The sequence below is a fragment of the Suricata suricatta genome, chromosome 2 (genome assembly GCF_006229205.1).
Source record: "Suricata suricatta isolate VVHF042 chromosome 2, meerkat_22Aug2017_6uvM2_HiC, whole genome shotgun sequence".
Lineage (NCBI taxonomy): Eukaryota > Metazoa > Chordata > Mammalia > Carnivora > Herpestidae > Suricata > Suricata suricatta.
Window position 1 is genome coordinate 42,956,273 of NC_043701.1, and position 27,603 is coordinate 42,983,875.

General features: G+C 35.0%; 1 protein-coding gene across 1 annotated transcript in view; it reads right to left on the minus strand.

Annotated features, from left to right (window-relative positions):
• BBS9 (Bardet-Biedl syndrome 9) overlaps window positions 1–27,603 on the minus strand; it is a 445,423-nt gene that overhangs the window by 241,672 nt on the left and 176,148 nt on the right. The window contains exons 10-15 of the mRNA XM_029925279.1: window positions 18,771–18,952; window positions 13,712–13,788; window positions 10,391–10,444; window positions 4,108–4,210; window positions 2,499–2,603; window positions 208–222 (exon numbers count right to left, since the gene is read on the minus strand). Coding sequence (XP_029781139.1) covers window positions 208–222; window positions 2,499–2,603; window positions 4,108–4,210; window positions 10,391–10,444; window positions 13,712–13,788; window positions 18,771–18,952 — 536 coding nt within the window. The remainder of the gene's footprint in view (window positions 1–207; window positions 223–2,498; window positions 2,604–4,107; window positions 4,211–10,390; window positions 10,445–13,711; window positions 13,789–18,770; window positions 18,953–27,603) is intronic.

A 27,603-nucleotide genomic window follows, 5' to 3' on the forward strand; every position in this document is an offset into this window, starting at 1 on the left:
ACTAATAAAGAATGACAAGTCTCTATGAGAGGAAACATTTATGATCCTCTCCATAGCCAAATGAAGGCACTGAATCATCCTAAAGAGATTTCTATAGTTAGAATAAAGTATATAAAAAGAGTTCATTCATGGTAAAATACCAGGTCAATTCATTAACCAAACTTCAGGTCTGAAATTCATTTTGTTTTAAATTATCTTTTCACTTACCATCAGGATTTTGTTCTGTCCATCAGAGGCAATGCAAAAAGGTGAAGGGGAGAAAGAATGCAACAAATTATTTGTGTTAATATTACAATACAAATTTAATAAACATCTGTTTAAAAATATAAATTAAAATGTTGAAGATTCTCTCAGATGATTTAAATGCTCCCCCCAATAAAAGTAAGTCAATTCACAACTGAAGAATATAACATGAATAAGTGAGATCTAACAATGTATTTGCAGATCCAGTCTCAGATGTCCATAAGAGTCTATCAGTGTATCACTCAGTATAAAAATTTAAAAAAAAATTAAAAAGGAAGGAAATTATATGATCTAGACCAAGAGCAAACCAGACTCATTTGCAAATGACATCAAGAGGACTAAATGATTCTTGGGGAAATTTTTGAGTGCAAGGCAAAATACATAATATTTCTAATTACTCTTGCTTATATTATTTCAGCCAGTAGATACTACTATGGACTAATGTCTTTTTGTTTTTGTTTTAGGCTTGTTTTGGTATTCTCTCACTTTTACAGACTTTTTACAAATTTTATTTTCTAATTTAACATTCAACGAATTAATGTTATGCCCTTAGGTTTAGCAAGATTTATAATCTCTTACACTCTGTCTATAGAAAAGCATAATAGTTAAAAATGGTCTGTGCCACGATTAGTTCATAGGTTAATTTTACAACTTTATCATGACCACTTGCTATGTAACCCATTTCTCTATTTTAAATTAATTTTCAAACAGTGTCACTAATTTTCCTTGGAAACAAATGAAATACTTAGTTGACTTAAGGCACCAATGGTCTCCACAACTGCATATTTCAAGTGTAACAAGGATAAAAAATATACAAATGCCTATGATCATTGAGACACTCAATTAATGATAAATGATCTAGATATTTTAGCCAAATATTTATTATTTCATAAATCAAAATTAAGATAACATTAAAATTTTCAATGTTCTTTTCAGAAATATCCAACTAAAAGTTTATCACTCTTTGATCCCTAATGGAAGTTTTGCATTTCTTTCTAAAGCCAGCTTTCTCAAAGTCATTTAAACATAAAATATTTACATAACCCCAAATTTTGAAAATATAGATGAGAAAGAGAACAATTCTTCTAAAAATGAATTTTTAACAACTTAAAGCAAAATAACTGATAAAGCAGAAGAAACAGATTTTGAAAATGTACTAAAGCTATAAAATCATCTTGAAGGATAGAATTGTCAAGGCATAAGCCAGAAAATTTATTCAGACAAAATTAAAAGTACAATTACTTAAAAACATTGCTAAATAGAGAAATTGGATATAGAGGAGAAAAAGATAATCAAGTCAACTCTAAAACTTTCAGAACTAAAAAACTGTATAGAAATTGTTTACTAAAAACACAACTGCAACATTGCTAAAGTATCCTATTATCAGTTATCCTACATTAATATATTTTTAAAACAACAATGACTAATTATTTGTATTCTACCAATAAATGTATTGTCAAAACGTTCACATGAAGAATTCACTATACAGGGAAAAATATAAACTATAAAATTTGACCCAACAAAGTTAAAATTTACAGTAACTGAATCTCAATTGGACTAAAGGTAACCTTTTTTAATTTAAAAAATTCCCTAAAAAAAAAAAGAATTCTTTTTTAAAAAGATAGTAAAGTGTTTTTAGTCATTAAAACAGTATCTGAAACTATGAACGCTGATTAATCAATCCACATTAGTCGTTTTCACTAATTTAGACTAGGTTTTTCTCCTTTGTTTAGTAAGTGAAGTCTAATATCATCCTTTTATTGTGAATATAAATATACCATATTTGCTATTAATTCAGAAGATAACATCAAACATCATATGTGGAAATCAGCTAAACAGACTTATGTCTAAGAATTCATAAAACAGAAATAATTTGAACAATTTTATATAACACTAGGAAAGAATATTTTTCCATTTAGTAATACACTACAATGTGTTTTCTAATCTTAAATACTTAAACATTTAAGGGTGCCTGGGTGGCTCAGTCAGTTAAATGTCCAGTTCTTGGGTTTGGCTTAGGTCATGATTTCACGGTTTCCTGAGTTTAAGGTCCACATCAGGCTCGGCACTGTGGAGCCTGCATGGGATTCTCTCTCTCTCTACCCCTCTGTTCGCCTCACTCTCACTTGTGCTGTCTTTGTCTCTCAAAATAAATAAACAAACTTAATAGGAAAAAACGCACTTAAACATTTAACTTATAACTCCAATTTAAAAGGCGTGATTAAGCTTAAAAATCTCAACAACCGTATGTTTACCTGATGGTCTGGAATAGGAAACAACAGCATTTCCTTCCAATTCAGATGGTGCATAACTCCCTTTCAGATAAACAGAAAAGGCTACTGTTTTACTCATCTCTGGTGCTATAAGAAATGTAAAAGTAATTTAAGTTACAAAACTTTGTACAACTATTATTACCAACAGTTAAAATCATGCATACATTGCATGCCAACTATTCTCCTAAGCACTTTACATGGATTAACTCATTTAATCCTCACAACAACCCAGTAAGGTGTGTATTATTATTGTCTCCAACTTTTGTGCATGAGAAACATGGCTATAGAGAGATTAAAAACCTTGTCTAATATCACATAGCTAATATATACTGGGAACTGACTCCAAAACAAGGGAGTTCTGCTTCTTTTTACTCAGATGAATAAGCAGCACGATTAGAACAAAGATATACAAAAAGGCAAGAGAATTTGGGAATGGGGAATAGTACACTTGATCATGGCTAGAATACAAACTATTGGGAGAAATGGAAGGGACGACGCCATATGGATGTAACTATAACTTTAGTGACTTTGCAGATTGTGCATAGCCTTCTATATTCATGTATTTGACCTCCAACCTGCATGAGGCAGCCTGAAGACATTTTTAACTGGAAAAACAAATTGTTCAGAATATGTTTAAGAATGACAACTTGGAAGTATTCTGAAAAAAAAAATTAGAAAATAAAGTGAGAATCCAATGATTGGAATCTCCTACAAGATTACTTCAGCCATTCAGCCATTAATTCAGTGGTTTAGTTAATATTTATTAAGTTCCCTGTATCTGCCAGGCATTCAAGTAACAGCTGGTTATACAAAGGTAAAAGAGAGAAATATGTTCTTGACTTCATGAATACAATATAGGGTCACCAGCTGAAGAGCAGCAGCAAACAAAGAAAGAAAAAGATTAGAAAGGTAAATCATAAATCATTTTAATAAAACTAATAACGACCTGGATATAAATGGTAGGGTCTGAGAGATACTGTGCAAAGAAATTTTACTAAGAGGTGCCATTTTTATGACCAGCATTATTATAGATATCTTACATAGATTCATTTTCTAATTAAATCCTTTAAAAAGCCCTACAAGACAGATATCATTATTCTCTTTCAGCAGATTGAAAGAAATTGAGGCTCTGAGTAATTACTCAAGTAGCTTGCTGAAGGTTACACGTCGGGTACATGTCAGAGCCAGGATTCAAATTCAGGCCAGACTCCAAAGCCAATGTCCTTTCTTCAAACATTACTGATTCAACAAACAGCTCGCTAGAGAAACACCAATAAAGAAAGTCTTCCAAATTATAGTATTTAAGTACAATTACTGGCCCATCTAGTTAAGGAAACCACTTGAAAAACTATAATTACTTCAGCTCAACAACCATTCATTGAATGTTGCTATTTTTAAAAAAGTATCATTCATGTTTGACATCTGGAGGGAAAATACAAGCAAAACAACACAATCATTGATTTTAGAAAGACACCAGTCTCACCATTCAGACAAGAAATATAGCCATGAAATAAACATAATAGCAAAAAATCTCTTAATTAAAAGAAAATATCATACCATGATAGATCTTAAGCCTAAACAGAGCACTTACCCATAAATTCAAAGGTGAATTGATCACAAGTCAATACTAATGGTGGTTGCACATAAACTGACAATTTGGCTTTTCGCAAAGCCAGTCGATTCTGCAGTGTGACCTAAGGAAATAGGAATTGTTATTAATAGAAAGTTATATTTTATCCAGATAGGAGAGCACAAGTATGTAAGAAATCACTAGCAAATAATTAGGAAACATCAAAAAAAAGTGAGTAGTCTTTTAAAACATTAATAGTAGATTAACTGGTAAGTAGAGAAGTGGTGGATTCTAACCAGCAGAAACGAGATACAGAAGTTGAACAGACTTCTCCAAAGAAACAGAAGTGGCCAAACAAGCACATGTAAAACAGCTCAATATCATTAATCACTATGAAATATAAATTAAAACCACAACGAGATACTATTATACATCTACTAAAATGCTATAATCAAAATAACAGACAAAAATAAGTGTTGGCAAGAATGTAAGGAAACTAGAAGCCTCATACATAGCTGATGGGAATGTAAAATGGTATAGCCACACAAGAAAATAATTTAACAGTTTCTTAAAAAATTAAACAAATTTACCACACAACCTCACAATTCCATGCCAAGAGAAATGAAAACATACGCCTACCCAAAAACTTGTACACAAATTTCATAGCAGCATTCTTCATAATAGCCAACCAATAGTAGAAACAAACCAAATGTCCACCAACTGATGAATGAATAAACCAAACATGGTACCTTACAATTAAACGATATTCAGTAATCAAAAGAAATAAAGTACTTGCACATACTACAACATGGGTAAATCTTTAAAACATTATGTTAAGGGGTAGAGGCTAGTCACAAAGAACCACATATTGTAGGATTCCATTTATATGAAATGTCCAGGATAGGCAAATTAATAGAGACAGAAAATAGATGAGAAGTCGCTGAAGGATGGAAGTGGGGGAGAGCTGGAGGATGGGACAGCAGAAAGAAACTTACAGTAAGTGACAGCTAATGGGTATGAGGTTACTTTCAGGAGGGATGAAAATGTTCTAAAATTAAATTGTGGTGATAGTTCCACAACTCTGCAAATATAGTAAAAATCACTGAACTGAAATGAGTAAATGGTATGTTATATGAATTGTATCTCAATAAAGCTATTAAAAATATTCTAGCAAAAGCAAAGGAAAAAGCTGCCCTGTGTTTGGCAAATAATTACATCATGAAATGTTAGGTGTTCATTCTTCTTTTCATGTATAGATGTGGCAACTGGATTATCTTATCTAGTATCAGTAAACCACCTTTTTCATGAATTAATTATTCTCTAAAGATTTCCTTGATAGGTAGATATTTACTAGTCTAGATGCATATCAAAGCACCACATTTTATTCCATGCCTTAACACAAAGATACACAGCATAACTAATTCTAGAAAATATCAAAGAACGGCAATATTGACTGCTGCATATCTTGGCTGGCTGAAATTCTAATTCTGTGGTGATGCTAAGAAAACCCTCCCACTCTAATTACAATCAAAAGCTAAGAACTCAGGGGTAAGAGTGTGCCTGGGAAACAGGACGGATATGGGCAGAGAAGGCCAGGACTTCTCTCACTACCCCTGAGGAAAAGCAGGTTATCAGGCCCACAGATTTTTACAGGGCCACAGCACTAAGGGACATCTTTTTCAGGCAATCAAAGAAAAATCTTAAAGATCTGACTTCCACTGGGCATAATCTCTCTTTGGATTTTGTCTCCTTAAAGTCCCAGCCTTTGAACAGTCTCATTTGGATTAATTTATCCACATGGTTGGTATGGTAAGCACACTTATCACAGTCAACTGCCCAGGTAGAGCTGGTGTACCAACTGAGTCAAGATCTCTGGGTGGTAAGACCTGGGTATTGGTATTTTCTTTTTGGCTTCCCAGATGATACCCATGTACTATCAGACTTAGGAAGCACTCTTCCCTAGAGGCTTCTGGGTGGCTCAGTCACTTAAGCCCCCAACTTCGGTTCAGGTCATGATCTCATGGTTCAGAGGTTTGGGCCCCACATCGGGCTCTACGTTGACAGCTCAGAGCCTGGAGCCTGCTTTGGATTATGTGTCTCCCTTTCTCTGTGCTCCTCCCCTGCTTGCCCTCTGTCTGTCTATCTGTCTCTCTCTCTCTCTCAAAAATAAACAAACATTAAAAAATATTTTTTAAAGGCACTCTTCTACTGAGCTTTTGCTGTGGAGAAGTTTTCAGTCTAGTTACTGAATTCTAATATATGAGACAGATACATTTCATGATTAATTCATATAATGCAAGGGTATATTTATTTTTAAGACAAGTAGTTTTCAGGGACACCTGGGTGGCTCAGTCAGTTGGGTGTCTGACTTCAGCTCAGGTCATGATCTCACAGTTCGTGAATTCAAGCCTTGAGTCAGGCTCTGTGCTGACAGTTCAGAGCTTGGAGCCTGCTTCAGATTCTGTATCTCCCTCTCTCTCTTCCCCTTCCCTGATGATGCTCTGTCTCTCTCAAAAATAAACATTAAAATAAATAAATAAAAAATAAAAGAAAAAAGTGGTTTTCAAATTTCTCTTAAGTAAAAGTCATGTATCACCTATTCCTTAATATATATTTTACATGTATATATACATCATATATATGCACATATTATATATATATATATATATATATATATACACACACACACATACACTATAGAGAAATAAACTACAGGAATATATAACTGGCTTAGAAATAATATATACATACAATTAGATTCAATAAGCATGTTGCATTCATTTTAAATGATGTGGGTATTCTGTGCAACTTAAAAAATAAGTTAAACACAAAAATGTTGACTTGCAAAGTAAAACTTGTAAAGGATAACTCTTGATGCAAATAAATACAATTGGCTATTTGTTCCATAGCAAATAACAGTGAATCCTTAATTTTTACTTTACAAGCCCTGGGAATGCATGAAGGGAGTCTGCATACCACAAAGCAAAGTTTCCTTCATGATATCTGAGCATTATAAACAACATAACATAGTGAAATCCTGATGGTAATTATGGGAAAAAGAATCTACACAAGCACCACAGACAACATTCTTTCAAATAGCTAGTCCACTGAATAAGCAGGACACAACTAAATATTTTACTATTAATAATAACACAATGCTAGTCTACACATATATTTGAAATGCTAGTCTATACATATATTTTAAAATAAAATTAACAATATTAATGATAACCAGTAGCTGCTCTCTATATTCATGAACCATGCTAATAAATTATTTATGTTCATTATCTCATTTAATTTTCACAACATTCTGAAACAGGTGTTATCACTAAATATCATTTTACAGAAGAGAAAACTATCTCAGAGAGGCTAAATAATTTGCCCAAGGCCACTCTGATTAACAATTTAACTTCTGTCTGCTAGAATCCAGAGCGCATGCTCTTACTCAACTGTGGTTAAGTCACAGCTCTGCAAATAAAAAAGTATCCCCATTTTACAGTTTAAAAACAGAGGTTCAGAGGGGCACCTGGGTGGCTCAGTCGGGTGGGCATCCGGCTCTTGATTTCCGGTCAGGTCATGATCCCAGGGTCTTGGGATTGAGCCCCATATCAGGCTCTGTGCTGAGCATGGAGTTTGCTTAAGATTCTCTCTCTCTCTTTCCCACTGCTCATCTCCCCAACACTCTCTCTGGCTCTCTAAAATAAATTTTTAATGGGGTGCCTGGGTGGCTCAGTCAATTAAGCATCTGGCTTCAGCTCAGGTCATGATCTCACGGTTCATGGGTTCAAGCCCCGCAGCAGGCTCTGTGCTGATAGCTAGCTCAAAGCCTGGAGCCTGCTTCAGATTCTGTATCTCTCTCTCTCTCTGACCCTCCCCTGCTCCCACTGTCTCTTTCTGTCTCTCAAAAATAAATTAAAAAACATTAAAAATTTTTAAACAAATTTTTAAGAAATTTTAAATAAATAATTTTTATTTAAAATTTTAATAAAATAATTTTTATCAACATTTTGTAATAAAATAAAAAAGAGGTTCAGAGAAGCTAAATAACATGCCCAAGATCAACAAGCCAACATGTGCAAGAGAGGTGAAAACTATCACCAGGAATGTATCATAAGAGCTTAGTTTTAAAAGGGAAAATAAAAAATCCTTAAAGTAGCAATAAGCCACTTGTAAGAAAACAGACATTCTGACTCTACCTGGCATAACAATGTGCACCTAGACAGTGATCACACAATTTCACATTGTTAGCAAGATCATGATAGCGCTCGTGCACAGATTTATTAAATCCCAACAATGGGCTAGGCACTTTCAAATGTGAATCAAGGAGATGTGTGACCAAAAAAACTAGACGAACAAAGAAGACCTGTGTTTGAGCCAAAGAGAGAGAGAGAGAGAGAGAGAGAGAGAGAGTTAAAGACTTAGCTAGATCATAAACCTCATATTTTAAGAGAAAAATAATTATAGAATATTAAGGGGAAAATATAAAACATTAATACAAGAATTTTCCATGTTGTTTTCTGGTTCTAACAAAATGAAATATTACCCTTAGGAAATATAACACCAAATTTTTCTCCTAGATATATAAATATGACTCCAAAGGCCAGGTATGAGCAACCTTAGTTGTCTGAAATAGATGGTCACGCATCATGCACACACAAGGTAGCCACATCTTCATTCACTTGGAACGGATGGAAAAATTTTCTCAATTAACAGGATTTATTATGATGGAAACTAGCATGGTTATATATCTTGGCTGCTGTTGTTATAAAAGGCTATAAGGAGAGATTTATAGCAAAATTTGTATAGGAACTGTCAGACAGAATCAGGAAGTCATTGTGTCCATTGTGTAAGTCCAGCTGATTTTATGCAACCCTCGTGTGTTACATTCTTTCTCATGCTCTTATAATGGCAATTAAGAAAAAGAGTTGAGACTTAGTCATTCTCAAATACCGTTTAACTTCCACTAATGAAGGAGAACTTTCCAGTGGTGTCATGCCATCATTTTAACATAGCTATTATTACACATGAAAGCCTAAGAACTGCATGGGAGAGAAAAGTGTATTTACTTATAGCAATAACTAGTGTTAGCAGTGGGAGGGGGATTAGCATGAGCAATGTTATCTGATTTAAGCACAAGACTTCTTTTCGCAATTTATAGTGTGTTCCTGAATTATCATGTGTGTGTGTGAACAGTATCAGAGAGAAATTAAAGAAGTTTCTCTACACAAAAGTCTATAGATCATTCCTGGAACTCTGCAGAGTTTTTTTTTTTTCTTAAGTGTTTGATTTCTTGCCACTAATGCTTTTCCAGACTCAGAAGTATTAATGAGATAGAGCCTTTGATTGGATGGGGGGAAGGAGAACTGGGGAAAGACCACCCTTGTTTCCAGTGGCAAGAATCCAAAAACATTAGCTTAGGAAACTGTTACAAGATTGGGCTCCCTTCAACTTCTACCAAAGATCCCCACACTTGGGCCACCCGCTGGGTCCAGTGTAAGCGAACACAATTGGTAAAGCCTGGTGCCCTGTCAAGCTCCTCCAAGGACAGCAACCCATAATCTAAGAAAATATAAAGCCCCGTCCAAGTTTTGACTAAGCAAATCGCCAAGATCCACAACTTTTCCCGGCTCCAAGGTCTGGGTAGTGATAAATATTTTCAGCTTAATAATGTGCTGACTGATTACCACACTTTAATCTAAAAGCCTTAAGAGAGTTCTACATTTGAGTTCTAGTTCTAAAATTCTACAACGACAGGACTAAAAATTTTAACCAAAACCACATCCTTCATATACTATTTTTTTTAGTACTATCAATTTGTCACTACTCTACTTTGTGGCTTCTTCATTTTATATTTTCTTGCTATAAATACATCCATTTAAAGCTAACATTATGGCAGGTAGATGACTGGAAATTCTTCTCAAGCACACACATAATTACACAAAGAAGAAAGATATTAGCATTCACATGATTCCCCAAAATACATATGATGATGTAATCAACTGGTTGGTCTATCATAAATGGTGATGATACATGACACAATTCCTTTAAATATTAATTTTGTTTCTAGAAAAAAGGCTCTGCATCATTTAAATGTAATAGTAAGCAAAGACCATAGAATTATTAATATAATACTACAATGAATGCAATTATCAGTTTTATATTTGCCAGAAACAATAAAGGTTATCTTTGCTACTCATGCTTGTTTAACATTTCCATAAGCTACTTGTACAGTGACAACAGTGGCAGATGTGATGAAATGTGTAATACTGTTTGCACATTACAGTCTAGAACTATGGTACAATACCTTCACTGTGACTGAAGGGACAAGGTCAGTTCCCATGTCAACATCAGCAGCTTGCTGTAAATACAGAATTGAGAAAAGAAGGGAGGAAAGAATGGTTTCAAATTAACATGTCCATCAATGAGTAAACACAATGGGTGCAATATATACTTCCCACCATCAAAACAGGGAACTAACAATAAAGGACTTATCACTCTAAAGACAGACTAAAAAGCTTAATATGGCTTTTTGAATGCCTTCAAACTGCAAAGTCATGAGCTAATAAAAACCTTTTCCAAAAAGGAAAGAAAAGGTCACATATTTTGTCAATAGTATTTTTGTCAAACCACTCCCTTGACAAATTTACTTAAATGTTGAAACTAATTAATTCTATTAGATCATTCTATCTATTGTACAGAAGAAGGCCTCCTCATTTTTCTCAGATAAGCATTATGCCATTCTTTTTAGGTCCTTGTATTTTCAACTTGCCAAAGGTATGCTTTATTCTGATTGATAATATGTGGGGTGCATAGGTGGTCAGTGGTTAAGCGTTCGACTTTGGCTCAGGTCATGATCTCACGGTTTATGGATTCGAGCCCCGCGTCAGGCTCTGTGCTCACAGTATGGAGCCTGGAGCCTGCTTCAGATTCTGTGTCTCCCTCTCTCTTCTTTTCCCCTGCTCATACTCTGTCTCTCTCTCTCAAAAATAGATAAACATTAAATTTTTTTTAAAAGTATGTATCTAAGACATGTAACTAATGATATAAAGCTTCAGTGGCCTTATACTTAGAAAATAAAATAAAGTAGAAATGTATTTTTTTATGAGCTCATATCATAACTAGGTCACTCTTTGAGCATCAGCCTGGGTTACTTGATCCTACCTCTTAAAGAATTCAGAGCATAATATAATGAAGCAAACATTTCCTTATAAGTTATAATTTATTTATTAGAGTTATAGATTAAGAGGAAAAAAATGCTCACTTGATAAGACCAAGGGGTAACATTTTCTAATAATAGCCATTAGTGGGGAATAATTAAGATCATATAATCACTAATCCAACCAATGAATAGATCCATTGTGTTTTTAGTTAACTTATTTGAAATTGTCTTGCTAAGAAAAACTCATCCACTTCTAGGCAATGGGGATTGCTACAATATAACTAAGAGTTGGGAGACTCAGGGCACCTCAGTGGCTCGTTTGGTGGAGCGTCTGACTCAGCTCAGGTCATGATCTTATGGCTCATGACTTCATGAGGCCATGAGTCTGTACCCCATGTCAGACTCACTGCTGTTCTTTTTATAAGAAGAGTGAGGAGATTCATTTTCCACTTATGATTCCACAGAAAACCATATATGAACTCTGATCCATCTTCTCAATCCAGATGATAGAATAGCAATGCTTATCTCCTCTATAAAAGACCTCACTGTATTATAAATTATATTACTTTTTAGATGTGTGCTTTAATAATGACAAAATAAAATATTAAACCAAGCTTTGTGCTCTAGCATAACCTAAAATCCAGGAAATGTTTTACATTTAGCTGTCCACAGATCTAGAAGAGAAGTCAACATTCTCCTGTTTCCTGCTCTTTTCAATCCATGTCTAAACACCTAGGTACTTCAAGGACAGCAGTCCTTTGGGAACATAAAATTATAGACAGAGAGAAACAGCTACACAAAGACACCATGGCACCATAGCCACATAAATCGTTGGGCTAGTGTTTTCAAATGGGATGAACATGATACTCTCAGGAATCTCTTAAGAAGGAAAAAAGTGTAAGACATGGAAAATGAAACTGGAAAGAGACACCTAGTTAAGAGGAAACAGCATTCTGAGTTACCAATAGGGAAATATACATTACAATATAGTGCTATTACATAAGGCCTTTTCCTACAAAGATCAAAAGTTGCTAAAGAAAGGAAAGGGAATTCCTCCTTCCAAATAGCTTATGTTTAAGGGAAGCTAAAAAAAAATTACATAAGTTGCCCAAAGGAAAATAGGAATCATTTCCAAGGCAAGAAAATGTGTGTGCATTTGTCAGCTAACTAAGCAAAAATGTTCCACTTAGACTACACCCTTCAGGTAGAGTGAGAAATGGTGTGTGCTGAATGGCCAATGTTTAAAACAGTGCCTCTACTATGTGACTAAGCTGAGTGAATGTTCCTTTCATATATAGTACTTTTTTTAAAAGTACACCCAACTTACTATATTATGGCAATGTTAACATGATTTTTATCACAGCTTGGGTTGGCTCTTTATACTAAGATTAATCTTTGAAAACTTAGGACAAGTACTTGCTATATTATGCTCTGATACCTAAATATCAAAGTCATTTCCTAGGTAAAATTATAGGATATGAACTCTAAATACAGTTAAAAAAAAACAAAACAGTGAATTTGATCACTTGCCAAAACTGATCAACTTCTGATTTAGACACAGGTAAACTTAATAGATTTTGCCCAAACTGCAGGCAGTGAGACCTAACCAATTATAATCTAACAAGTGCTTAGAGGAAACTAAACATGGAGATGGGACAACGTAACAAAGGACAGTCACTCCTTCATCCTTGTTGTTTCTCGTCTCCATTCATTTATATAGCAAAATATACTGCGCGCTCATTATGTGACAGACACTAAGGAGATGGCAGTGGACAAGTAGTGGAATGCGGCGGTGATGGTGATAATGATAATGCTTGAAGAACTAAAATGTAATTTGATGATGATGATGATGATGCTGTTTGTTAATTATCAGAACAATTCAACAAAGTAGATTCTATTATTATTCCCATTTTACAGATGAGAAAAATTGAGACTAAGAAAATTAAATACTTCGTCCTGGGTCACACAGATAGAAATGAGGAAAAATAACTCCTGGTCCAATTGTTTACTGTTAAACTAACACACAAAGACCTCCCCCACCACCACCACCACCAACACAACCACCATAATGTACTGAAGACTGCAAATTAGCAAACTCTGAGCTAGGGCTTTCATAGACATGATCTCACTGAACCTTCAACAAAAATCTTGTGGGGTCAAGTATTATTCACCTGGATTGTGATTATCTCAATATTCTGGTACTGAAAAGGTTTTTTAAAAAAAGAGATTAGGAAAAGTTCTTCTATTTCTGCTCCTTCCTCCCCTTCTTTTAGACTGAAATCCCACCTAAGGAACTCCTCACTAAGAGGTTGGAAATATTTTTTCTAGAAAACAATAAAGACTAAAGTTGTTATCCTCCTTAAAGTTTTTATCTGGGACCAAAAATTTGAACCAATACATATTAATCCCTAATCAGCAGAGTCCACCACTATCATAAACCCTTTTAAAGTCTGCAAATAAACCTACAGACACTGAATCAACGTTAGGAGAAACCATAGCAGAAACTTTCAAGTCATCTTCTCTCTCAGTCATGGGCCAAATACCTGTAGTTTAAAAAGAAAAATAGTCTTTAATCATAAAGTAAACCTGCCGTATACAGTTTTTTTAAAAAAAAAGATTTTTCTACATCATATTATCAAAAAATAACCCCACAAACATACTCACAGTTGAAAACTAATACATTACAGAATTAGAAACATGATGATAATTCGTCCCCTACTATAATATTTAAAAAAAAAACTATCTTTCTCAAAGATATTAGCTAAGATGTGACCCAGTGACTGACCAGTGTTGGGAACTTCAGTGTCCTCCTCCTTAACATTGCTGGCAGAAGCTCAAACTAGTACAACCTTTTTGAAGGAAAGTTAGTCAGACCTATCAAAATGTAAAACATACATATCCTGTGGCCTAACAATTCTACTCATTAGCATTTATCTAATACTCACAGACATGCCCAAGAAAGTTCTCTGCTGCTAGTAGCTATTAAAAACAAAAACAGGGGTACCTGGGTGGCTCAGTTGGTTAAGCATCCAACTTCCACTGAGGTTATGATCTCACCATTTGTGACTTTGAGCCCCCCATAGGCTCTGTGCTGACAGCGCAAAACCTGGAGCCTGCTTAGGATTCTGTGTCTCACTCTCTCTCTGCCCCTTCCCTACTCACAGTCTGTCTATCTGTCTGTCTGTCTCTCCCTCTCAAAAAAAAATTAAAAAAACATTTAAAAATAAATAAATCCTTAAAAAAAACAAAAAACAACCTACATATCTATATTTCTATTAATAGGGAAATAGTGGACTAGATTATGGTATATCCGCAATGTGCAAGGATCCAAAGCTTAAAGCTATAAGTAAGAATGTTGTCCAACTGTATTCATTGATAAGAAAGGAACTCCAAGATGTGCCTATTAATTTAAAAAAGCAAGATGTAGTACAATGGATCTAATATGCACATATTTGTGTAAAAATTACTAAATAACCATGAAACATTTTTTAAAGAATACACAAACACTCTTGAAAAAGGTCACCTTTAAAAATTTGGTGGAACCAGGATCTGAAAGCTTACCCTTTTAGTACTGTTAGAATTATTTTCACCATATTGATGTTATTTTCACAACTTAAAATTTCACAATTTAAAAAATGTTTATAGTGCACAATGAGATATGATGAACAAGTGACAGAGATCCTAAATAAACAGGAAACATAAGTATATGTATGCACATATATATGTGTGTATATGTAATATATATAATATATATGTAATATGTGTTATATATATAAGCATATATATATATATATATATATATATATATATATATATATATAAAAATAACAGCCTGCTGGCTCCCACCTAACATGCACTTTCCCCTCTTCCTCCTTTGTGGCAGAGCCCTATTTCTGCTGACACATTTCAAAGTCATTGGATTGGTCAGATCGAATCATGGTGATTTCATTCCCCTGACCATTTGTTGTTTTAGGCATAAGCATGGTGCTTAATCCTGGCAGACAAGAGGTGAGGGAAGTTGAAAGTAGGGGATGCTGGCACATGCTTCTGGGAAAGCCATTTCCCCATAATAAAAAGGGAGACTTGGGAGAAATATCTCTCTTTTCCCTGGAAATCATATTTGCACATCATACCTGGAACTGCTGGAATTACCCTGTGACCCTTAGAGGAAACATCCCTCACACACCAAGGATGGCTGACTGAAAACGTGGAAAGTTCTTGGATGATGCCACAGGAATCAGCTGTCTCACAAGCAGAAGAACTGCCTACAACTGCCATCAGCCATTCCCATCAGTATTGCAATACTCAGTATAGGAATCTCCATAACTTACTTAGTGAGAGTACAAAGCCTGACATTGCCTACCCAATAGCCATTCATCAGTCCTTTACTAAAAGAAGCCCAATTTTATTCTAAATAACAAAGTGCTCAGCTGAAACACTAAATTTCCCAGCCTCTTTTGCAGCTTGGAGTGGCCAGTAAGATGTGAGTAGGAGCTGCTCAGGGTGTGGCTTCCAGGAAAGATCCTTCAGGGGGTTGACTCAGCTGCAGATGTGAGGGCAGGAGTTCCAGAAGCCTTCCTGGACCAATAGATGACCCTGGGATAGAAGAAACTAAAGTCCCTGATGACAGCGGAATGGCCAAACCAACCCTGGTCTGCCATCACTGGACTTGTTTTCCATGGGAAAGAAAGAAGCCTCTGCCTTGTTTAAGCCACCTTACTTGAGTATGGTACTATGTGCAGCCAGACACAGCCCTAAACAATGCATCTTCCAACAAGGCCACCAAGTACAAATGCTTCTAGTACTCAATGGTAAAGGCAATTTAGTTATCCTAGACTTATTTCCAATGGGGTACAGACTTTCATTCATATGCTCCTTTCTTGGGGCACCTGGATGGCTCAGTCGGTTAAGTATCCGACTTCTGCTCAGGTCATGATCTCAAGGTTCTTTGAGTTCAAGCCCTGCATCGAGCTCTGTGCTGACAGCTCAGAGCCCGGAGCCTGCTTCGGATTCTGTGTCTTCCTCTCTCTCTCTCTCTCTGCCCCTCCTCCACTTACTCAAGCTCTGTCTGTCTGTCTCTCTCTGTATATCTCTCTCTCTCAAATAAGCATTTAAAAATTTTTTAAAAACCCCACATTCTATGCCCCTTTCTTACTGTTCTCTTTCCCTTTGTTAAGACACAACTGCATGGGAGACTATCTCAATACCAAGCCCACTCCTTCACACCCACCCCAAGTAGAAATCATGACCAACTGGCTAAATCATAAGAAAATTCTGTCTTTGAAAGTGCCTAATGACAGATGTTGTTGACTACTAGTAAAAGAAATGCTAGGCAGGGATCATGCTAATGAGTATGAAAAGCTTCAAAACCCATGAGCCACACAGAAATTATTACTATAATTTCATGCTTACAACATACATTCCTCATATAAGTTACACACATAAAATCAGCTTCAAAAACACTTTTATTACAGTAGATAATATACACCATGTGTACAACAAAATGTACTCCTTAAACTGGCTTTAAATTTTGCTGAAACTCTTGCTTTGAAGAAATAAAAAAAGCTCTAAATACTGAAAACAATCCACAAGACTGTGAACTTATTTTTGCAAGTTAAAATCACTATACTAAAATAAGTGGCATTTAAACGGATAATGAGGTCATCAAAAAGTTCAGAGTTTTAACTTCTCATAATCTTCTGCAATGAAATGATTTGGTGCTTTTATATAATTACAGGTATTTTAATCAAAAAATATACCACAGTTTTATAAGGTTACACAATACTAACTGTTTTCAATATCTAGAAATAGGATATTTTAAAAATCCCTCTTTCTTACAAGTTTCTCTTTGGGTTCTTTGTTGTTGTTGTTATTGTTGTTGGCTTTTTTGTTTTGGTTTGGTTTTATTTTTTTGGTAGGACTAAAACCAAATGATGATGGCAAAGAAGGGGCAGGGAACTTTAAATATTAACTAAAATTTGAGATTATGTAAACAATGAACTTTGCACCCAAGTCTGTGGGCACATCCCTAGCTTAATTAGCAGTTATTTCAAAATACACAGAAGGATCAAGGTAATGACAACTTTAAAATAGCCCAACCCTCCTCACTCAAGGGTATTACTATGGTCACACACACACACACACACACAACTTTTAGCTATAAGGGATTTTTCTGAGAAATCTTTTACACAATTGAGTGTTAATCAAAATATCATTAGCACATAGTTTATGGAAAGGGCAAAATCTCAAGACACAAAATGTGAAAAGTCACATTAAATTTATTTAATGAACTCTGGAAATTTCACATTTCATATATATGCCACTCTTCTCCAATTATATTTTTAAATGACAAAAAGAGACTTGTAATTCCATTAATCCCCAAAACACTAGGATCAAAACTGGAGGAAAAAACTGTATATTACAATGTGACAGATCCAATTTTAACAATTCTCGATTTGACAGGGGGCTGCTGACAATAAACAGGTTTTCTGTAATTAGAGGTACTTAAAAGATCTACATTTCACTGGTTTACTTTCAAAACTTCTAAAAGGACATGAGAAGCCAAGGCATAATAATTTGACTTTAATAATCATAGCTTTAAAATATACTATCTAAATTTCTCTGAATCTGTCTTGGTAATGGAGACTCAAAAATAGTTAAATCTAGTAAAGTGATTGGATCAGGATTAAGATTGGCTCTGGTGTTTTCATTGGCTCTTGATGCTCTGCTTCTTTTATTATAACTACTTGTTTTAACATTTCTCTTCTGTGAAAATGGTTCATATTTCTTCTCATTAAAAAAATACTTTTACCTGACTCTGAGAAGAAAACTTAAAATAATGTTTTTCACATGTCCAATTCACACTGCAGGATTGGGATTTTATTTCTCCTTTTAATTTACAATAAAATTATACCCTTGTGAATCCCACAGTAAGATAATATTGAGTTGTTCAAAACCCAGAAACTGAAAACATCAGCCTCTGAGTCATTAGAAATCAGCATACAGCAAGCTACACTTCATTTGGATGGCTAACTAACTGCATAGCTAAATCATATCGCTAAGCTGCAAATGACCACAGTTTTAGGAACAAAATGGTAACTCATGTACTGCTTTGGTTTCTTTTAAAAGAAGCAACTAAAATGTTTTCAGGGATATTAGAGGTTAATAAGTGACCACCCTAGAGTTTAATGCTCCTCTCATGTACCAAAACCACTACCGAAATAAGTACTTTGTTCCTTTCTTACAGTTAACAAAAAAAAATTAGATAGTACTGTCCCTGAAACACTCTAAAAAAAGCATTATCTTATACAGGACTTTTCTTTTCAGAAACTATAAAATACAAACTAAGCACAAAGACCTTGTATGCTAAACAGCAATACTGTTTTTACAAATATGATTTTAATTAAGCCTGGAGGAGAAAATTAACTATTTTCTAACTATATTCAAAACATTATCTACACACAAGATAATATGAATTTTATAATGAATACTAAAATCAAATAATACAAAATTACAAATGAGATACCTTGTGATTTATTAACATCTTTGATGATTTTCTGAAGTTCTTTCAATTCTCTATCAAGTTCATCATAGTGTAGTTCTCTAGATTCAACTTTTGGAGCTTGGAACAAAGAAGGGTCTGTCCCCAGGTATGAACACTGCAAGTGACCATCATCACTCAGCGTGACTATCACTCCCTTTAAATCACTACAAAGAGAAAAAGAAAATGATATATAATTCAAATTTTTGGTGGATTTAGATTTGACCAACAATATTTTTATTCAGTTCAGCTTCAACATGCCATTAAGAAAATGACCATATATATATTTCTAAAGACTCAATTCAAATGTTTTAAACATGATTTATATTTATATAAGCACTCCTAATGCTGTCACTTTGGGAGACCTAACTACATGATAAATCATGCTCCAAGAGCTTTTCAAGTAACTGTATCATTTAATCCTTGCTCCGGCTTCCACTTGGCAGATTCATAACAATCATGTGAACACTTGTGGAACTACAATGGATCAAGAGCTGGGCTATGGGCTGGCTGAAGACCATGGCTGAGCCACAGGAGCAAAGACAGGACAATACAGGGAATGGTGAAAAGTGTTAGAGAAGTAAGACCTCCAAGACTTTGAAGAGAAATGAACTCCCTGACCTGCTCCTTTTCCTTCTCTCTCCCTTGGGGACCTGTGTTTCCACTTTGCCCAAGGCTCCCCATCATGGCTTCCTTCACACACACCCTACTCAAGCAGCCACAGTCACTCTTGCTCTTCACTCTGAGGGAGAAGTATCCCATTTCCTCATTTCAAGGCTCTTTCTCTACCACTCTTCAAATCCTGATTATCTCTTCTTCCCCATTCTTTCACTCTTCCTTCTTCCTTAGGCTACCTTATTTCTTTTTTTCTTAATGTATGACGCCACTTATTTTATTTCACTTTAAATATTTACTTTGAGGGAGGAGGAGAAAAAGAGAGAGAGAGAGAGAGAGAGAGAGAGAGAGAGAGAGAGAGAGAGAGAGAGAATCCTAAGCAGGCTCTGTGCTGACAGCAGGGGCTCTATCTCACAAACCCATGAGATCATGATCTGAGCCGAAACCAGGAGTCAGCCACCCAACAGGCAGAGGCACCCAGGGACCCCTCTTTTTTACTCTAGAAACTAGCCCTAATATATAAATTATAGATACATTTGGCATAACATTTTTAAAAGTTCTAAGTTTTCCTGAACTTGCTATTAAAAGAATTTCATTGAAATGAACACTACTTGCTTCTTCCCGAGCTTACTCAGAAGAAAAAAAAAGTCAATATTTGCTTGAGTCATTTTGAGGTGGTATATAAGGAACTCATCTGATTTTCATTTGTTATGTTTTCTAATAGTCTTTTATTTAAAAAATATTTCTAATCCTGTTCTAAAGATTAAATATTAATCAAAATTAACAGAAATTTTGAGAGAAAGACAACTTGAAAAAATGTTGCTATTTATCTGAAAAAAAAAAGGATATAAGGTATATACATGTCTAAGCCTTATTCAGAATGAATAAGAAATCTTAAAACTCCTCAGTTTTGGGTCATGGCAAGTGGTCAGCTCATTAATCTAAAAGCTTAACTTGGTTGAGAGTAGATACTATCTTTCCTATAAAGTGGCCACCAGCATCCACTTCACCACCTGCCTTCAACACAACATTCTCATTTTTTTTTGAAAAGTTTAAATACTACGTATGTCTATCCAGTTCTTATATTTGACACAAAAGTCAAAAAGTGCTTGAATTTTACGTCTATTTCTTCAGGTTCTTGCTGCTCGGAACATTTTTTTTAAGTTTTCATTTAAATTCCAGTAAGTTAATATACAGTGTACTACTTTCAGGTGTATACTCTACTGATTCAACACTTCCATACCAACCTGGTGCTATTCTCAGCAAGGGCACTCTCTAATCCCCATCATTTATTCTACCCACTTCCCCATCTACCTCCCCTCTAGACACAGCATTCCCATATATTCTTTCTCCAGGACTTAACCTAGGCATGGTCAGTGCCACATAGTCCTCTGGTATGACTTCAGACAAACAAATAAATAAATTGATATCACTAACTCAACAGCTAAAAAGTTACACTATGAGTCAGTTGGGTTCTAATACTGACTCTGCCCCTATATAGCAGTCAACTTAGAGAAGTCTTCCTAAATGTTATCTCTAAAATGAGAAAGTGAGACTAGATGATCCTCAAATATCTTTAAGTTTTATGAACTAGTTATGTCAATCTAGCTCAGGAAATAAGTACTCCCAAAATAAAATTATTTTCCTAAAATAAAGTGTGAAAAGCAACCCCATAGTATCTTTGATCTGTACCCTTTCTTTGCAGGCAGCTGAAGCCACCTAGTGGCCAAAGAAATTCTAACTTGCAATTCTGAGGAGCCCATTTCAACAAGGCAATCTGGCCCCTCTGAGTTGTGACTGTGGTCTGTTCCCCCCTCCCCAACCCCACTGAGGTCTGGTAATGAGTCTCAGGAAACTCTAGAACACTAAAGACAAGATCTTTGGCTGGCTTCTCAGAGAAAGTGGAGATCATCAGTTTTTTAATACAAAAGAGTACTTCCATTTTATCTTCACCCTTTGAGTGGTCCATAATATATGAAACCTAGAATGACCCAACACAAGTATCCCTCACTATCCAAATGAATTTGGACTTTGAATTGAATAGCTCATAATTGAATCAGGTTTTTCCCATTGTTTTAGATAGAAAATACCAACAATTTAGACAGAAGAGATTTATCTAAAAATATCTAAAATCTAAAATTGTATCTAAACCTCTTACGTTTTTGGGTCCGGATAGAATGAGATTGAATAGTAGTGTACATAGTACACATAGTAGATGTGTTCTTAAGACTTAAAAAAAATCATTACTACTACTCAACCTGTCCAAATATAAAAGGGAGGAGCCAGGAGCCAGGGCCTTTCCCTTATTGGAAGAATTTAACAAAGGTCACCAGAATGTCTTAACAATAAATTACAAAATTTAAAGCAATTTACTTTTTTCTTCAATCACATCTGATTCACCACATATAATTTAGATAAAATAACAGAAATTTAGACTTTAAATGAATTCATTTAACACTGCACAGTTTATTCCACAGGGATGAGAATAAGTTCTAAAAATTCTAAAATAAGTGAGTGGAATTTCTGTCTAAAACACCTATGATGGGACAGGTACTTTGACTCTGGCCTATAGTGCTACTTAACAAATAAGAAATGTCATCACTTGGTATCTTAATTCAAAGAACAAATTTTAAAATATATATGTCATTCCTAGAGCTAAGCCAAATTTAAGTATAAAGAGAAAAAAGAAAAACACATCAAGATTTTTTTAATCTTTCTACTTAACACTTTGTTTAACAATATTATCCATTTGAGTTAATGTGTAAGGTTCTGTGGATGATAAAACATTACTACTTATATCTTTAGAGTTAACATCATCAAAACTAAGGTCTCCACATTATTACTGGTGCTTGAAGCACATCAGCTAACCCAAGGCGCCAAAATAATGTATTTTATGAAGAACCAAGGTCAAAGATGTTATATTCCTAGAACACATAATAATTTTGTGTAGTTAGCGATGGGGCATGAAAATAAACAATAGAGTTTGCTCAGGAATCTGAAAATAATTGTTTCATCACTCAGTAAACAGATCCCTGCCTTAACAATACATTCAACCAAAATTCCAGATGGATTTTAAAAGTTAAATTTTAAAATATGAAACTACCAAAATATTTATCTGCCCTTGGGATGGAAAGACCTTTTGCTGCAAGAAAGCGATGGAGGAAACTACAAAGGAAAGGATAACTAAATTAAACAACAAAAAAATTTTACACTTGTTACATGCTTTTAAAAAAAACTAGGGTAAAAAGGAGCAAAAGACAGACAAACTGGGAAAACATTGGCAACCAATATAAAGTACATACAAAGATATATATATCAACATATCAACTGCGATATAACATTGCAGGTGCTATGGTGCAGTAGGAAGACAGTGCTGTTATTACACATGTGGAAGGAAAACAAAGGTAGAAGGCACAGAGGCTGGATCCTGACCTACAAGTAGATCCTGGGACATGGAAAAAACAAAAACAAAAATGAGCAAACTCTGACTTTGGTGAACTCATTCAGTCTTACTACTTTAAATAACCTTTTTGTGCCAGCTCCCATGTTTATGTCTCCAGACAGCATGGTCTGTAAGTCTAGCTGTGTACATCCAGCAGCCTACTTGATGTCTCTCCTTGGAAGGCCAACCAACAGCTGAAGTTGAACATGGCTACAACTGAGTTCCTGATCTTGATTCCTCCCCTCCAACTCAAACCTGTCCCTCCCACAGGCTTACATATTTCCAAGACAAGGAGATGTATTAAACAGTCAGTCAAATAAAGAAGTCCACAGTGGTTGGAACAAAGAAAGTTCAGAGGAAGATTAGGTAAAACAGGGCCAAGAAATTATATAGAGTTAAATCATATAGGCCTTGTAAACTTTGTTAAAAATTGTGCATTTTCATCCTCAAGCAATGGCAAATCACAAAAGGCTTTTTAGTATAGGAGTGAGAAGTGATTCATCTTTGACAAAGATCTCTTCCGACTGCAGTATGGAGAAACCACTCTGAGTGCAGTTAATATATTAAGTCCAGGTAAGGAAAATGGTAGCCCAGGAAAAAATGATTGAAATGGAGAGAAAGGGATAGATCAAAACGTATTTAGGAGGTATGACCACATTATCTCAGTTAATCCCGCCAATAACCTTATGAGGAAAAAAACATTGCCTCTACTTTCCAACAAACAAACAAACAAAAAGAATGAAACCCAAAGAAGAGAAAATAATAGATCATGGTTACCTGGAGGTAATAAGCAGAGCAGCAGAGGAGCAGAAAGCTGCAGGCTTTCTGGCTTCAAATCAGATAGCAAATGATGCTTCACACAAGTGATTTTTTTAGAGTAGATTATGCATTCAGCACATATAAAATACTAAAGAACAGAGTGATCTTATATTTAACAGAATTGTGTGTTAAATAAACCACGGAAGGGGGTTCATTTCTTTATTTTTCTAAGCATAATACATAAGTGTTAAAGGATCAAATATGAAAAATAGGGACGTCTGGGTGGTTCAATAGGTTAAGTGTGTGACTCTTGATTTCGGCTCAGATTGTGAGATCAAGCCCCTAGTCTGGCTATGGGCTGGGTGTGGAGCCTGCTTGGGATATTCTTTCTCTTCCTCTCCCTCTGCCCCTCCCCCACTTGCACACATGCATGCACACAAGTGCTCTCTCAAATAAAATAAAACATGGAAAATAAAAAAGGGAAAGAGACCAATTCTACACAAAATGTTGTGTAAATTATATTTGCCCTTAATCTATAAAGTTAAATATGAAGTGATTATAGTTATTTCCTCATGTTGAGATGAAATTAGTTGACACACTTGGTTGGAATTCTATAGCAAGGGCATATTTGATACCATTTAGAAGTTGCTATTGTCAGCAGGTTCTGACTTTGTACATTTAGAAGAAATTTAAAATCTCTTTTGATGAGAGTTACCAATTGTTAAAAGTTATCTGAGTTATAAAGTAGATTAATGAACATCTATAGAATCTAACAGAGATGTGCCTCTCTCATTAGTTTTGTGAGGACAAGTATGTCTTAAACAAAAGAGAAATAATTTTCATGTTGGAGATACCTCAAATTATAATTACTCGTATGACTAAACCAGCTCTAGATTCTTTAGTGCCTCTACCAAACAAACACTGAAACAGAAACCAAAAGCAGGGAGCACACAATTTTATTCTACTCTCTTCCTTATCTATTCCCCTCTCATTTTTCTACTGCATTTCATTTACTCATCACTCATTCATCAAACATCTTCAAACACCTATTATATGCAGGATAGCATCTGAGATGCTATAGAGATGCACAAATTAATTGAAACCAGAAATTTGTTCAAAAAATTACAATTTTATAAAGCAATAAATCATGCTCCTTGATAAGTATAATATGGCATAGAAGACATAAGTGCCATTAAGAGAATTATAAAGTACTTTAGTATATAAAAGTAGCAATGTCATTTCTAGCCAGGAGGATCAGGGCAATTTCATTGGTGGAAATTGAAACTGAAGCTGAACACTGGAATATAGCTTATGTTTTTATTTTAATTTATTTATTTATTTTGAGAGAGAGAGTGCATGCAAGTGAGAGTGGGGGAAGGGCAGAGAGGCAGGGAGAGAGAGAATCACAAGCAGGCTCTGCACAAGCAGCACTGAGCCTGACAACGGTTTGAAATCATAGACTGTGAAATCATGACCCGAGCCGAAACCAAGAGTTGGACACTTAACCAACTGAGCCACCCATGAGCCCCTGGAATATAGCTTATTCTTCAATGATTGTTTTCTGAAACCTGAATTAACTCATACTGTGATTTGTAAGCAAGGGAATGATATAACTAGAACCTTGAAGTTGGTCATACTCGATTTATATCACTACCTGTATGCTCTGAACCTCCAAGTCGCCACAGGAAAGCAGAGTACGTGACGGCACACATTGCACCATTCTTCTGCTGTCCTTCCCAGCCCAGTTTGCACACATGTCCTAAGCTGACAGTGTTTCCTATGGTTCTCAAGACCAGTGCGCACTTTGCTCTGGTCCCCTCAACACTTTCTTCGGGCTTCCTTCAACCTTCACCTTCCTATCTAGTGTAAGTCCTATTTTATTTTTATTATTATTATTATTTAAGTGTAAAGTCCTATTTTATTTTTATTATTATTATGGCTTGATTTTTTTTCTTTTTTGTTTGGTGGGTTTTGTTTTGCCTACTTTTTTGGAGTTCCGATTACAAAATTATATAAATTTTAAGTGATTCATCCCATGAAAATTCATTTTTTAAAAACTTCTTACTGGTACACCTGAAACTAATGTTAACACTATATCACAATTTAAAAAAACTATACCACAATTTTAAAAATTCTTACTCTTAAGTTTTAATTTATGACATTATAACATAAATACTTGTAATATTTGAAACTTTTAAACTTGGAGAGTTGGATCGAGAATATCGAGTATGAAGGACGTAAGAGAATAGAAGCACAAAAGGAGAAAAGTTTAGATTATGTATGAGAAAGAACATGAAGCCTGCATACAACATGTGGCAGCTAAAATAAGAGTAGACTGTTGAGAATAAAGCCACCTGAAGATCTTAAGCATTACCCTATGCAACTGTGGAACAAATGAAGGCATCTTGAGCAAAATTTAAAAAGATATATCTTAAAAGACTACAATATAGCTTCAAAAAAGGAAAGTTGATTCTCACCAAAATGCTCTTTTTTTTTTTAAAGACATTAACAAGCTGGGGACGCCTGGGTGGCTCAGTTAGTTAAGGAAAGAAACTCTTGATTTCAGCTCAGGTCAATACACATTTTTTCTCAAGTGCACATGGAACATTCTCCAGAACATACTGGGACGCAATCAACCCTCAGTAAGCACAAAAAGATCAAGATCATACCATACATATTTTCAGCCCACAATGCTATGAAACTTGGAATCAACCACAAGAAAAAAATTGGGAAGATCACCAATACTTGGAAATTAAAGAACATCCTACTAGGGGAGCCTGCATGGCTCAGTTGGTTAAGCATCCAACGTCAGCTCAGGTCATGATCTCACGATTCATGAATTTGAGCCCTGCATCCAGCTCTGTGCTGACAGATCAGAGCCTACAGCCTGCTTCAAATTCTGTGTCTCCTTCTCTCTCTGCCCCTCTCCTGCTCACACTCCATTTCTCTCTCAAAAATGTATAAACACTAAAAAAATTTTTTTAAACATCCTACTAAAGAATGAACAAGTTAATCAGGCAATTAAAGAAAAAATTAAAAAATAACACAACAGCCCAAAACCTCTGGGATGCAGCAAAGATAGTCATAAGAGGGAATTATATTGCAATCTGGGCCATCTTAAAGAAGAAAAAGAGGTATCAGATATACAACCTAACCTTATACCTTAACGGGCTGGAAAAAGAACAGCAAATAAAGCCCCAACCAGCAGAGGGCATAAAAGAATGAGGTTAGAGCATAAATCAATGATATTGAAATTTAAAAAGAAAAAACAATAGAACATATTGATGAAATCAGGAACTGGATCTTTGAAAGAATTAACAAAATCAATAAATCCCTTGCCAGATTTATCAAAAGGAAGGAAAGGACTCAAATAAATAAAATCAAATCAAGAGTGAAAGAGAAGAGATCACAACAAACACCACAGAAATAAAAATAAGAGAATATTACATGCAATTATATCCCAACAAATCAGGCAATCTGGAAGAAATGGACAAGTTCTTAGAAACATATAAACCACCAAAACTGAAACAGGAAGAAATAGAAAATGTGAAGATATCTATAACCACTAAAGAAATTAAATCAGTAATCAAAAATCTCCCAACAAAAAAGAGTCCAGGGCTGGATGGCTCTCCAGTGGAATTTTACCAAACATTTAAAGAGTTAACACCTATTCTTTTGAAGCTATTTAAAAAATATATAAATGGAAGGAAAACTTCCAAACTCATTTTATGAGGCCAGCATTACCTTGATTCCAAAACCAGACAAAGACCCCATTGAAAAGGAGAACTACAGACAAATTTCCCTGATGAAAATGGATGCAAAATTTCTCAACAAAATACTTGCAAATTGGATCCAATTATACCCTAAATGAATTATTCACCACAATCAAGTGGGATTTATACCTGAGATACAGGAGTGGCTCAATATCTGCAAATCAATATGATATGTCACATTAATAAAAGAAGGATAAGAACCACATGATCCTCTCAACAGATGCAGAAA